General features: G+C 49.0%; 6 protein-coding genes across 6 annotated transcripts; 2 read left to right on the plus strand and 4 right to left on the minus strand.

The window, feature by feature from the left end:
• Nucleotides 1-67: 67 nt before the first annotated feature.
• Nucleotides 68-2,572, minus strand: J4E82_004246 (uncharacterized protein; the record flags this gene model as incomplete). Its single annotated transcript, XM_051730525.1, has 1 exon — nucleotides 68-2,572. The coding sequence occupies one exon, from the start codon at nucleotides 2,570-2,572 to the stop codon at nucleotides 68-70; it is 2,505 nt and encodes an 834-aa protein (XP_051589574.1).
• A 2,938-nt stretch (nucleotides 2,573-5,510) lies between these two features.
• Nucleotides 5,511-6,272, minus strand: J4E82_004247 (uncharacterized protein; the record flags this gene model as incomplete). The annotated part of the gene is made up of 1 exon (XM_051730526.1): nucleotides 5,511-6,272. The coding sequence occupies one exon, from the start codon at nucleotides 6,270-6,272 to the stop codon at nucleotides 5,511-5,513; it is 762 nt and encodes a 253-aa protein (XP_051589575.1).
• A 1,501-nt stretch (nucleotides 6,273-7,773) lies between these two features.
• J4E82_004248 (uncharacterized protein) lies at nucleotides 7,774-8,172 on the minus strand (the record flags this gene model as incomplete). The annotated part of the gene is made up of 1 exon (XM_051730527.1): nucleotides 7,774-8,172. The coding sequence occupies one exon, from the start codon at nucleotides 8,170-8,172 to the stop codon at nucleotides 7,774-7,776; it is 399 nt and encodes a 132-aa protein (XP_051589576.1).
• A 292-nt stretch (nucleotides 8,173-8,464) lies between these two features.
• Nucleotides 8,465-9,110, minus strand: J4E82_004249 (uncharacterized protein; the record flags this gene model as incomplete). The annotated part of the gene is made up of 2 exons (XM_051730528.1): nucleotides 8,465-8,535; nucleotides 8,588-9,110. 2 exons carry the CDS (start codon nucleotides 9,108-9,110, stop codon nucleotides 8,465-8,467), a joined length of 594 nt encoding a protein of 197 aa, XP_051589577.1.
• A 652-nt stretch (nucleotides 9,111-9,762) lies between these two features.
• On the plus strand, nucleotides 9,763-10,772 carry J4E82_004250 (uncharacterized protein; the record flags this gene model as incomplete). The annotated part of the gene is made up of 2 exons (XM_051730529.1): nucleotides 9,763-9,828; nucleotides 9,879-10,772. The coding sequence occupies 2 exons, from the start codon at nucleotides 9,763-9,765 to the stop codon at nucleotides 10,770-10,772; spliced, it is 960 nt and encodes a 319-aa protein (XP_051589578.1).
• A 628-nt stretch (nucleotides 10,773-11,400) lies between these two features.
• On the plus strand, nucleotides 11,401-13,932 carry J4E82_004251 (uncharacterized protein; the record flags this gene model as incomplete). The annotated part of the gene is made up of 1 exon (XM_051730530.1): nucleotides 11,401-13,932. One exon carries the CDS (start codon nucleotides 11,401-11,403, stop codon nucleotides 13,930-13,932), a length of 2,532 nt encoding a protein of 843 aa, XP_051589579.1.
• Between the last annotated feature and the right edge of the window lie 580 nt (nucleotides 13,933-14,512).

Consider the following 14,512-nt stretch of genomic DNA (forward strand, 5'->3'; position numbering starts at 1 on the left):
AGGTGAGCCGCACAGGTATGCAGGTGCGACCAGGCCAGGAAGTAGGTTGCGAAGCGATCGTTCCATTTCATACTGGAGGGCCGAAAGGCATTCGAAAACCTCCGTTTTCATCTAGGAGTATGATACGACCAGCCATACCGCGGAGTTCTAGATTCATGGTGTCTTCGGATGGATTTTCGAAGCTAGGCTCATCCTCAGCCTTGGAATTTTCGAGACTGAGCTTCATCTCTTCTCGGCACACCATGGAATTCATGAGAACATTGTTACCTTCCTTCTGTACGATCTTGCGGAGTATGGCGGCTGCCACTGGGAAGATGCTGGCATGATGTCGCGGATGCCCACCCAGATCGTAGAGCATATCCCCGATGACATCGTTCATTGATAGCCCTCCAGTGAACTTGGATACGGGATAGTCGAGCGGCGCGAAAGTAAGAGCGTATTTCTGGATCTCCTGTAGTAGCCGGATACATCTAAGGTTTAGATCCATGACATCGAATGCGAAAGCAGACTCGTCTCTCTCGATTGCTAACTTGAAGATGCTGAGTTTCTCGAGAGAGGATAGCGGTTTGCGTGTATTATCAGGTTTGCCTTGAAAGTCGTTGACTAGACACTCTACCATGACAAGGATATCATTCTTCGCCTTGCTCATCCCCACAGGCTTCTTGCGTCGTGGCTCCCTGTCTGTACCTAGCTCGCAGCGCCGTGCATGATACTCGAGGCGACGGACCCCGCCAATGTTGCACTCTGTCTCTGCTTCTGAATTGCGGGACTTGTAATCCGCAGTGAACTTATGAGCAGAGAAGCCCAATATGAGGTTCACATGCTTTCCAAAAGTGGAACCTTGCTTCGGTCGCTTGCCCATGAACATCCAATCGCTACCTTGCCGCTCAATGAGCCAGTCCATGTCGGTCCACTGCCAGCCTTCTGGTAGATTCCCGGATCGCTGGACAGCATTGTAGAGGTGAGCTGAGACAATAATCTGTCCTTGATTGGATGCCATGTCGATGGCTGTCCTGTGATAATCATCGCGCATGTTCGCAGAGATCAAGCCACATAGCCCAGGATCGTGATTGAGTAACGAGAAACCACGGATGTTATCGAATGGTCGACTTGTTTGCTTTTCGCACTGATCGAACCCCTCCTGAACCAATGTATCATTGAGCAAGATTTCAATGAATTTCTTGCGTCTGACAATGTCTTCGCGAAATGTGACATGCGTAGCGCCAACTTTCTCAAGGCCTCCAACGTCGAGGTACGCTTTATAGCGTTCGATAAGCTGCTGCCCGGTCTTATCAAAGAGCATCTTGCCAAGATGCAGACATGACCCTAACTCTCTCTGCATGTCCCAAAATATTTGTAAGGAGAATACGATCCAACTATTCAGGTTTCGGTCGTACAGCACGTTATTCGCAGCCTTACGCACCATATAGCTATCAGGCATCGGCTCTTCATCTGGCGTCGATACAAACTGTGAAATGCACTTGAGGAATCTCCTCTCGTCGTTGGTAAGTCGACACTTTTCTTTTGTCTTTTCAAGCCAGAAGATCCCAATAACCAATTCGGTGGTATGCGTACACATCACAGTATCGGAACGTAGTATCTGCTTTCCTTCTTTGTAGGCAAAAGGGTCGCTATCATCATCGCCTGCATCGATGAAAGCTGGACCTTTCCCACCCTTGCTGTAGCTGCTATATATGAATTTAACGATCTCCAAGTGCATTTTCTGCGATCCAGAGTCTTTGAAGCGTGGATGGGCTTGCTCGAATTCGTTGCTCAGCTTTTCGATCATAGCTAGGGCGGCGTTCATAGTCAGCGCGGCGGCTTGGAGACCTATGTCGCCCTTCGCGAACTCACGCCAAGTTCGCCTAACAGCAAGTCTGAGATGTGTAGCGTCCTTGAGAAAGCAGTATATAGCGAAAGAAACGTCGGTTTCAGACGGCTCGAGCTTGTAAGAAACCTTTTGTGTGGCAGGCATGACTGGACTCTCGATGGCTTCTGGCATATCTTCCGTGTCTAAAGGCTCCTCGAACTTCAAGTGCTCGAACGCGTTGCTGGTATGTAGCGGTGTAGTTTTAACAGCCTTGAGTGGCTGGCGTTGGGTCTGCGACAGTTTCGACTTGATGATCTCCAAGACGTCCTCCAAAAGCTTGATGAAGTGTCTGTGGCCCGCATTGCTCTCCTTGACGGCGTCGTCTACTTGATCAGATATCATGGAGTACCAAACTGCACAATCTTTGCGACCCCGAATGACTGCACGCAAGGTTGTGAAGACCTCAGGTGGAACACACGTGCGCTTGTCAGCAGCAATAGCAGTCGCAAGAGCGAGGAACGACTTGGTCGTGATCTGACATGTGGCGGTAGCATTTTGCGTCAGTCCGGCTTTCTTTGCCTCTTTCCTAGCCGCTCCCTTCAGTCTGCCTCCGGTAGGCGGTACCACGTCTTGACGGCTGTCTTTGAACACATCATTGACAGTACCAGTTGCGCGGGCTGTCTCAGCTAGCCACTGGACGAAGTTGTTTGTGCCTTTCTTGTATTTGTGGTACGTATCGACGAGCAGAGGCGCGAGCCCCATTTTCAGCGATGTGGACGGCGCGTGAACGTGGGTATGGTGTGTTGCAGTCCTGTGGTATGTTGTTGGGTTTGAAGAGTTGGACGTAGCTGGACGAAGGCCTACCTCTGAGTCGAAGAAAAGCTAAACGATATTTGTTTATGAAGATCCGCGGTGAAGTTGAGACTGAAACTACCAAAAGCACTCTCACACAGATAATAGCGAAAGGACTAGACTAGAGGCATGTTTGACAGAACGTGGTAATAGACAGGTGCTGTACACAAACCAAAAGGAACCATCTTAAAGATTGCAATTCAAGGTCTCCCGAACCCAGCTCTTCAAGCCATGACCACATAGCTGCTGGGTCTAAGGCCATAGCCTTCGCGTGATCTTGTAAGGCTTTTCATTGCTGTACCACAGCTCGTCAGAGAGAACACGGTCAATGTCAACGATCGAAGCTAAGCACGCGTTACGGCCGAACGCAGTCTTGATACCCCAGTCGTTAACATATGTAACGTTCGATAAAGTGATAAAGTGATTGTGCTGGAGACATGCAATACAAGAAATCCGATGTTCGCGTTCGTTGGTAGTCTTTGAGCGCAAAGGCGATGACGACACGCGGTAGTAGCGCGATTGGCAAACGGCGCTAGGTAGAATGTGGCTGTTGCGGGTGCGATCTGGCTCCTGTAGCAGTCTTTGAGCATCACACACCTTCCTGTCCTGACGTTATTCAGCTACTACCCATACTACACCCAAAATTTTTACTGCTACTTAGAACCGATCAACTCTAATCACCCTCGTGTACTGCAGAGGAACTTGATGCTTGGGAAATGGCGGACGGGTTGCTTACGCGCAAAGATCCAGCCTTGCACAGCCCCACCCAGCGGATGAGCGTGATGTGTAGACAATCTTTCATTCTCTTCAACTCTTGTTCTCGAACTTCACATGAAGTCATCTAGTAGCTCCTGACGGTATCTATACTTTCTTATCTCTTCGGCATATCGCTCAATCATGACGGATCACGACCGGCATGGCTCCGTTGTCATACCCCGGCCGGAACGCGAATTGAAGCCGTTCGTCTACGCTCCCCTCGACCACCTGCAAGCTTCACTTCGATTGATTCGCGTCTCTGAGATGGAATCACCCGAAGGCTACATCCAGTGCGAGGTTCGTCATGCAACGATCAACACCCCCTACATATGTCTTTCGTATGTCTGGGGCGATGAAGAACAAAGACATACTATCATCCTTGACAAAAAAACCTTTCGCATCCGGAGCAACCTTCATAGCTTCTTGATGACGGCAAGGCGAAAACGAAGGCTGTTGGAAAATTGGCTGTGGATCGATGCACTGTCGATCGACCAGACGAACGTTGAGGAGCGTAATCATCAAGTACAGCGAATGGGCCTTATCTTCTCTCGGGCCGAAGAAGTGCTATCATGGCTTGGAGATAGTCCTAACATTGCTGCATATCTACACAGGGCTGAGGATGCCTATATTCAAGGCGAAGGCTTTGATTCAGAATATCTTTACTCAGGAACCATCGAATATCATCAAAAAGTCGAGTTCCATCAATCTGAATATTGGAGGCGGGCTTAGATCACACAAGAAGTGGCGCTAGCACGTCAGGTCACAATATGCGCCAACCTTGCGGAGATGACTTTCGAGCGTTTTCCAACTACATATTACGACAGCCTACCGCCGGATCACGATTTGAGATCTGCACAAGGTATAGGGTTCAAAGGTCGAAGTCTTATCCACTTGATCAATTGGTTCAAGTCCAAGCACTCACACGAACGGCGAGACTGCATTTATTCCCTGCTCGCTCTATGTGGTGAGGGCTTCAATCTCCAGGTCGACTACAACAGCTCAGAGGTGAAACTAGCAGAAAAAACACTAGCGTGCTGCAAGCAGTCATTTTGCTTGTGTTCTATCAAGGTTGTTGGGTATGCGCTGGATATCGAAGAACACCGTTCCTGGGATTGTGTGGACCAAACCTTGGATCTATCCTCCGAAGCTTTCGCATATATGACCCTGCCTATCGTTCGAAGCGCTCCTCTTTCGTGGACACACTATGATGACCCAGACGACTATCAAACTTCTCGGGCAAATCTATGCGTCCGACACGCTGGTAGCGCTTGCTATCAACTTTCACGCGAGGAAGAAATGTGTGTCTTTCTTGACCCCAAAGGTGATGCTCTAGTCGTTATTTTCCCCAAACAGATTTGTCCATCCTCAGGTGCTGTACTTCTTGAGATTAGGACGAACATGAAATCCTCTCATTCCGTGCTGATTGCATGCGATTTGAATGGACGGAAAGTGAAGAGACGTCTGGTGAATGGTATCACTATCAGGCTTTTGGGCGATATTTGTCAGGTCTTTTTCTCATTTCAACTCTTGCTTATCTTTAATGAGGCATTAGACATTCCTAGACCATGCGATCGTGTCGTCTTACAGGGGACTAGAAGGGCAAAATATCTTAGTGAGCCTTTGCTGAGCCTCTGCTCTTAGGAAGACTGCTCGTCGGACATGCTCCGTTGTTTCAAAGTTCAAAGACAGTCAGCATCAGATCAGATGGATGCCAATAATTATCCAACCATTCTATACCACGAATCCTTCCTTTCGGATGTATAACTACACCAGAGGATTGGTCTCATATTGCTGTTCTCTTTCTTGTCATATAAGTATATATATCATCCCTTTCCAACAGGCTCTTACACGCATAGGCTCTCGGAAGTTCAACGTTTTTTCATCGGCTCATACAAGCCGTCCAGAAAAGGAAGAGAGCTATGTGGTACACATTGCACGCATGTTTCCTCATTAGTGATCCTGCGGTAGAGTAGTGGAAACGCATAGTATGAAGATTGACATGACACGGATATAAATTGCTGTATATCGCTATAACTCTTCTGGTTGCCTTTGTACAACAATGCAATACTGTGCGACCATTCAATCTCGGTGATCACCACGGCAGAGTGGTTCCATCCCAGTTCTGGAAAGTCCCAGAAAGGTTCCTATCGGCCTTATCCAGCGTGCTCAAAACACCGTTCACGCTCTGCTCAACAGTAATAGCGCCAGCAGCCTTAAGCGCCTCGGGATCAGCCATAGCGCTACCCATATCCGTCATGACCAAGCCAGGGTGGGTGACATACGATGTCAACCAAGACTCTTCGAAATGGATCCTAGCGAAAGCCCAGTTCAACGCCGCCTTACTAGCACCGTATGGGCTGAAAACCTGCGGGAATCCAGCGAGCATTGCTTGAGCGCCCATGCTGCCAATTACAGTGGAAATTCCGAGGTAGATGGGGTTGCCAGACTTGCTGGCTTGTAGCAGGGGCTTGACGGCCTGGAAGAGAAGGATGGGGCCGATGGTGTTGACGGCAAAGTGATCGCGGAGCGCGTCAGATGAGGTGTTGATGATGGTAGTACCTGAGTGTGCGATTCCGGCATTGGCGATCACAACGTCGAGCGAGGTGATACCATGCTTGGATTGAAGTTCGGCGACAGCGTTCTTGGGGTCCGCTTCGTCAGAGGAGTCGATCTTGACGACGATGAGCTTGGAGCCTGAAGCTTTGGGAAGGGATTCGAGTGCGGAAGTTGACTTGGCGACGTCTCGGACTCCAGCAATGACGGTGGTGTTGGGACGTTGGAGGAGGGTTGAGGTGAAACCTTTGCCAATGCCACGGTTAGCACCGGTGATGAGATATGTGAGGGGCGAAGACATGGTCGCTTTGAGAATATGGTGATTGATATTGGATTTGGGGGCTGGTGTTGAGATTGGAGGTTTGGATAGTTGGTTTCTGGCTTTAATCGCACACAGTTCCTTCCCTTTATATACGAAGTATCGAGCTCGCACAGAAGATGCGAACACCGAGGCCGAGCATGATTTCTCATCTAGATACTATAGCTGGAACTTATCAGAAAGTGACTAATGTTCGTGGTTGCATCCCGGTGGGCAAAGAGACTGCCCGTCCGCTTGTAAGGTGCTCAGTCATTGTTTGGTAAGATACGTATGCCCCTTGCCTAGATCAAGCATGCGGCGCGAGTGATTAGTGAACCTAGAGATACCACCCTCTGCGCAGTCTTTTAGACTATTTCCTACCTTTTGTGAGCATCATGTCACATATACAGATGACAAGAGAAATATCTCTACGAAACGTGTTGACTTTACGCTCGATCATGACCTCTTTGTGGTCGTTGGTGTTCGTAATAAACGAGCTAGCGAACCTCTTACGGCCGAAGGTTGATGTTTAGTGAACACCATACTAGCCGCGCTAGCTTATAACCTTCACCCAATGACAAATATAGGCCATGACTGGGCCTCCTCGTCGTTGGAATTGACGCTACGCTCTCTTGATCGCCGTGCTGGCATGCTTATTCTAGTCCACTCTCTTGTTCTTCAACGTGTCTTTGGTGGGAAACATTCTTTTCTCTTCTAAGACTGGCGAGACAAAGAACCTTAGCATAACGTCCGGATCATTTCTATCGCTCTTGGCTAAATTTCACCACGCCCAATTTTGCTCCTGTACACTCTAGAGCCACATATACGTCTCATTCGTCACTCGTTCTCTCTATGCATGATTTCCGGTTTTGTCGAGTTGATTATGATGACTGAGAAGTCGCAACATGGTCCTGTGTCCGTATGCTACAAGCTGAGGATTTTGTGCTTGTAGAATCAGTCGGCCAGGTCACGCGTTCCGCCAATCGATCGAATTGGTGATTCAGATATCGTCGACGAAAGTGTTGGTCTATCATGGAACCCATTGCAAGAGTACTGATGTGCTTGCTTCGCCTTTGGAAAGCACATGATCAGCAAAATCAAGAAACTTTTCGTAAATAACGAGATGCAGTGATGGAGTTCCTTGAGCTTTCGAATTTTCGGGGGAATCACGAAGACAATCATCCGGTGGCTAGGGTGTAGCGTGATGTGTCTACGAGGCATTTACCCGTTGGGCCGTAGCTCGGAGGTAATCTGAAGGCCGTTGTCCTGATACTGATTAGTAGACATCGTTGAATGTGTCCCTGTAACATGTGGTTTGTAAGGTCCACGATCTTGAGCTTGCAAGAGAGTTCGACTCCATCCTAGCTCTCGCCAACTTCCTCCCCCTTAACCTCTTCTGCCAGAAAGTACTCTAATTCCATATCATGTCCATCATTGTTGCTTCAGACTAGAATTCAAGGGGCAGGTATAGCGAGGATGCTTCGAGCCTGCAATGCAGATTGTCTTAGTCCATAATGCTGTCTTCGGCAGGATGATACAGGCGTGTAGACTCTACACTCGCAATCTCTAACACAGTCAGCAAAGATTCAGGTCCAGCAACCGGATTGGATCCGCCTTCCGCGAATTTGATCATCGACAAGAAATGTCGTGCGCTATCGTTCTTGGCGTTGACTTTCTCTAGATCAAACACATTGAACTTCGTTTGTCGTTTAAGTAAAAGTGTCCATTCGTTCTCAGACCAGTAAGCGCCTATGTGTTTGTAAAAGTTGATGTTACCGTCATTGTGGGAAGTGAGGATACTTGAGTCAGTCGTAGCCGCGAAGCGACTGATGATTCTTGCGACTGCGCTTACAAGGCGGCGTCTCGAACATATGCAAGACATGGTAATGTAGTACTCCGCCATTGATGGTGGTTGCTGATGGAGGTGACACAACAAGCTTAGCGAGAGACGTGAGCCCTCAGGTCCTTGTTGGCTTACCTCATGAGTATATGATTCACCTTCCAACTATGTCTTGTGTGACGTGTTTCCATGATGACAGTCGCGAGGCTGCCAATAACAAAAAATCGAATTATCAAAGTCTATAACATTCCACGTAGATTGACAACTCGTTGCTGTCATGAACTCCGTGAACACCATGCTTGCCCAGATTGTATATAGCTCATATCGACATAAACCTCAAGATCCTCGTATCGTTCTATTCGTCGTCAAGTATAGAGCTCGCTAGCGGGCCAAAGAAAGGAACTTCGTATCGGTCAAGTGTCGCAGCTGTTCAGTCGTTAGCAAGTAGGTCTGTCTGTGAATTATGATATGAACTCGCCATCCAGATAGGCCCTCCAAGTCAACCACCCTATGCCTGCCAAATCTCCGATGAACAGGACCCAGGATATGAAACTCGACCAGCTGAATATGATGTGCACCACAAAGATGAAGGCGAATAGCAGACTGCTCTGCCATGCGTGGAACCGCACATAGTCACTTTGGTGCTCCAAGACCAGTAGCAAAACCCCACCTGCTGGTGGAAGCAGGAGATATGCCAGGCAAGCCTCGTAGTCCAATCTCCAGCCCAGAGACGTAGTGAACATGTCTACATCCTCGCGGGAGCGACCGAAGCCTGTGCTGCGAGACGGCTGGTCCCACGCTATGCGCTCGGTATCTGGTTCTGCGGGCGGGGAGACAGGTGACTGGCCCTGGAAGTAGTCATGTTGCTCGTATGCGCGTGTCGGAGGCGATATGATGTTGCGTGTGCGGTCAGTGGATGTCCTCGGCGAATGGACTGGCGGTGGGGAGAGCGCGCGTGACGATTCCGGTATGTCTTGATACGGGGCGAAATTGGCTGCCATTATGGTTTCGGTCGTTGATAGGTGCCGTATACAATACACCGGGAGCTTGCCGGTCTGTTTTCTGGGGTATTAAAGGTTTGGTGGAGGAAATAGGGCTGACACAGAGGAAGGTGCAACCGGGGCTGTGACGTTGGGCAGGGATCCTAGCTCGACGTCGGGGCCGGGGTCCCGTTAGCACGTGAGACATCGTTTTCGGACACCTCCGTCATGTCACTCCGCTGCAGGAACAGTCATGTCGTGCGACGTGTCTAGAGAATGAGGGCTCACACAGCTCTCTGGAATGTCGCGATCTAGAGATTGCGCAGTGCATGCGCGTCGAAACAGTGATGAGTAGAGCAGACACTGCTTTCCCCGTTGTTGACCCGAGGTCGTACCTTCCTACATCACAGGGACATCAGAACGCCTCGGTCGCAACCTTCATCTCGCCATGTGTCGTCCCACCTCACTCCACGTCCTGTACGGTTGGAACCACGTATATGACTGAGCGTTGAAGCACCTGTTGGCACTCATTCACACCGCTCATACTGCACTTCGGTAAATAATCTGCTTGGTCCGTCATTTTCCGAGTTATTGAACGCCACAAAACAGTACTTCCCAGTATCTTCTTTCCCTCACATAGAATTGTCTACGACGTGGTCACAACAACATCAAAATGTGTATCGCTATTCTCACCACGGCCCATCCGGACTATCCATTCATATTGCTCAACAATCGAGACGTACGTATTGTGGTCCACAATCATTATATCCTACAACTAACGCATACCAGGAGTACCTACATCGTCCAACAGCAGAGGCAACATGGTGGCCATCTCCAGACACTCAAGTCTTGGGCGGCTATGACCTTCACCGTCCCGTTCATGGCACCTGGCTGGGTGTGACCCGTCAAGGTCGAATTGCAGTGTTGACCAACTACCGTGAAGAGGACGAAAAGATCGTGGAAGGCGCGCGAAGTAGAGGGCTCATTCCAAACGCTTGGTTAAAATCTGACCCGGCGAAGGGGGAGAGTACAGAACAGTTTGCAAAACGAATGATAGAAGAAGATGGTGTCGAGGGTGTTGGAGGGTTCTCTCTGTGCTACGGATTCATTCAAGATGTTGTCAAAGAAGGAGAAAAGGGTCTTGCAATCGTGAGCAACCGAACTCCAGACGTTCATGGCGTGATTCATCTCCTGCAAAAGCCAGATGAAACCCGGGCTCTCAGCAATGCCGCCTACAACGACCGCACCTGGCCCAAAGTGATCAATGGAGAAGACTGGACGCGCGCTGCTATCGCTAAGTCTGTCGCTGCCAACGAGTCCCAGGATCAGCTCATCAACCGTCTTCTCGATATTCTGACCACGGACACCATGCCCCGACAGAAAGAGAATGAAGAGTGGGACATGTACCTCAACCAACTGCGTTACAGCATATTTGTTCCAGCAATTGGAAGAGATCATCTTGAAGAGCACAAGATGCCTGCGCATGAGGTGGGCGATGTGGTCAAAGCGAAAGCACTGGATGCTACAAGTGGGTGCTACGGTACCCAGAAAAACATTGTAGTGTTGTGCGATCGAGAAGGGAAGGTGACGTATTTTGAGAGGACCTTGTATGATGGTGACGCGAAACCGATTGAAAAAGGAAAAGGGGACAGGAAATTTGACTTCAAGATCGAAGGGTGGTAAGAGGATGAGCGTTTGCATACTGCTTACGACAGAGGCCTTTGCCGCAATATCTTTCGTCTTGTTCTCATGGTTGTATGCTCTCAATATTCGTCGGTATCAACCATATCGTATGCTTTGTACCAGAAATCAGAACTTGCCAGTCACGTGAGCTACGGTTAGTCAAAGATTGCGTTGCATGTTGTGATCTAGGATGAGTTTCTGCTTGTAGCTCTGGTAATCCTTACGTACGCTAAATTCAGATCGAACACATAACTGTAGACACTTCTAGGAGGCTACTACCTAGGTAGTTTATGCTACACCTGTGTTGTGTAGTCTCTACACCCATTATAGTGTCTAATGATACTCAAGATGCTAATAGTGATTGTACAATCTTTATTGTCTATTACAAGTCCTGCTTATCTACTAGAGGCACCAAGCCTTCTAACGATTGTTACCTAGGTAAGCTCGGGCTGCAGCCCAGACGTGACAGACCATTTCAGCCCGTCAGCCTTGTGCCCCTCACTTACACCTTCAAACCCTGGGAAGCAGACTATGTTTCGCACACTTCGACTTCACATCTTTTCGATGTAACTGTTTTCGATTTTTCCACCCACCCTTAACCTTAGCACCCGAGGGTGCCATTCCTCTGATGGCAGATCCTCTCAGCATCGCAGCATCGGTGCTTGCCATTGCGACAGCCGGATACAAGACATCTGTGTCTCTCTACACCCTTTCAGAGACGGTAACTACTGCGAGCCAGCGTGTCGAGAGCATTGCAAGCGATGTTGGCAGCACAGTCAGTATTCTGAACCAGCTACGCGACCTAATTATCCCGGAACACGGACCGCATGGCACTCGCACAACTATCTTCAACTCAACAGCTCTTCGAGATATCTCAACAGCGATCAGGCACTGTCAGCATGTGTTTAAACAAATCCATCGTTATTTGCAGCGCGCGACTAAACAGATCAAGGCGCAGTCACTTACACCAACTACGAAGATCCAGCTGTCAACTTCGGAGAAGGCAAAATGGCCATTCTTACAGCCGCAGTTTACTGAACTGAGGAACGACTTGCGGGACTCGAAAAGCAATCTTTTACTCATGGTTACAGTAGCGCATCTGGCCATAACACAAAAGGGAGGTCGAAGGCGGAACATAAATGAGGAAGAAGAGGCTGAGCTGAGAACTACCATCATTCGCTTACAACGCACTGAGGCCGCTGAGGTGCAAAGCATTATAAGCGACTTGAGTGAAGAAGATATTAGCACGATGAAGAGACTCCTTCGGAAAGTACGTGGGCTGAGACCATCAAAAGATGGGAAAGAAACGCCAAAACCACCAACAAGGAGTCTTGGGAAGAAAGCGGAGGAAGGAAGTCGTGACGTTGCTGTTTCTCCAAAAACGGCTTCAAGTAATTTTCAAGAAGTGCCAGAGGACGAAGAATTGCCTGTTGTCAGTGGTAGCCGACGAAAGACACAGAAAAGAGTGGTTTCAAGGAATCGAAAGTCCAGCGATTCGAGCGTTCAGCAGACTCAGCCGCATCTAGCAGATGAGGAACCAGATACTGTACCTGAGAAGCGTTCGTCGAACTACAAAGTGGCATTGGATCGTGGGGCTGAAGATGTGACCTCAGTTAAGCAGAAGCCAGTAGAGCTTCAGGCCGAATCTGTAACGAAAATGCCAGAGGACCGTCCGGACTCCCAGGTTCCGGTAGATGTCCCTAAGATTGCATTGGAGACAAGCATGGAAAGTGCGACAATAGGAGCAAAGCTTGTACCTAGTACTTCGACGCCAGAAACGAAAGACAGACACAGTGTGGGCAAGTCAGATAGCGCATCACCTGGGCCACTTCAGAAGTCTCATCCTGCCCTAATCGAGAATCCAGACTCGATCGCCCAACCTATTCCAAAACTTGACTCATCCAGTGATACTAAAGAGTTGGCTCGCTTGATCGGCGAAGAGTTGATGGCGGCTTTTGAAGAGAATAATCGGCAGAAAGAGATCCCAGAAGATGTGGAAATACAAGAGGAGGTACAGGATGAAGACGAACCACTGCATGCATGGGTCTCCAATTATTCCGGTAACTTGAATGCAGAGGTTCTGCCTCTCCCGATTTCGGAGGCTGATATCCAAAGCCTGATAGACAATCGGAAAGGAGAAGACTATAGCTTGCTCGGAGCCTTAAGCAAGCTGAATACCATACAGCGCCGAATGATATTACAACAGGTCAAGAGGTTGGAACTAACGCTATATTTCGTCGATACATGGGCGAAGGAGAATGTTAGTACATCTTTTGGGGATTTAGAAATCGTTCTCGTTCTTTGGGTCGCAAAAGGCCATCCGCGATACGGACTACCACCCGCTGCTGGCGGGAGAAATCGTATCATGCCAGGAATTCCACAACAAATGATGCAAAATCAACAGGCTTCATACCCAGGTCAACTGCCACCGCTGCAATCACAAAGTCATCCTCCTATCCAAGGTCATGGTCAGACGCGTGCTCATTCATGGGCTCCAGCTCCGCAATCGTTTCCTGGTCCTAATATGGGTGCGACAATGCCAAACCGGCATATGGTGGGAGCGCCAACGCCACCACCACCACCTCCCCCAATGCCCGGGCACGGCGCGCCGATTGACTATGTATCCGCTAGTCAATTTAAGAAGCAGAAGAAGTTCAAGATGCATCGCAGCTTATCTGAGTCATCTTTAGAGAGTGAAAGCTCGTGGGGAGACGAGTCTGAGGACTCCAGCTTTGTCAACATCGAGGACGATGATCGTATCGATGCTGGTCGACGCGAACGTGGACGTCAACGACAGTTCAAGAAGCCGAAGAAGAGCCAGAAACAACGCTCACTCAGCAAAGCTAGAGGCACTAATCGCAGAAGAAGCCATAGTCGTCCACGAAAACCCATCGTCGACCGATACACCAAGAAAGCGTCACAGAGACCTCGAGACAGCGAGCCAATGGTTGAGGACTGCTTCGATGGATATAGTTCAACTTCATCTGCTACCACATGGAATCCTGAGATATCGGCGCCGCCACGACGCTTCGGCATGGCTCTGCGTGCAAAGACTGTAAAGAGTAAAGAACGCAGACAGAGACAATCAGAAGCTGTGGCAAAAACGAGAAGAGAAGATGATGCAGTCGTTGACAATTTATTGGCCAAATGGACGTCGTAGCAAGGGAAGATGTTGGCGGCGTTGGCATCATCACAACTCTCCTGGAAGTTCGATATTGCGCCCACAAAGCAGGCTGGATTCCTTCGCGACTAATCTTTAATCTCGCCAATGTTATCTCTTAGCGATTCCCAAGAATTCCGAGCGCCCGGAATAACACCTTCAATCCCAAGATGAGATCAGCATCAGTAAATCGCACTAATAAAAAATACATGTCTTCATCAACATCATACAGGATGATGAAGCCTACAGAAAAAGCACCATGATCAACTCAGTCCTCACTGCGATCCTTAGACCACACTCTCACCGCAATAGCAGCACTACGATCAGCCTTAAGGACACAGGACATCTAACATGAAGACCGCCACATCACTACTTGAGACTACCAAGACTACTAATCTAGCCATTTGGCATAACTCTCTACAGCTACTTCACCTGCAGACACTGGTATTTAGATCAAGCTGTACTACACACAGCCTTGCGGCATGTATTCGGAATTGGGGTCAATATGCGCTGAGCTGCCTACCCAAACCCGAAAGGCATAAACCGGGGATCGACCGGCTATGTCAGATCAGTGGCTTTC

Source organism: Alternaria postmessia (genome assembly GCF_024291825.1).
Source record: "Alternaria postmessia strain BMP 2775 chromosome Unknown scaffold_20, whole genome shotgun sequence".
Lineage (NCBI taxonomy): Eukaryota > Fungi > Ascomycota > Dothideomycetes > Pleosporales > Pleosporaceae > Alternaria > Alternaria postmessia.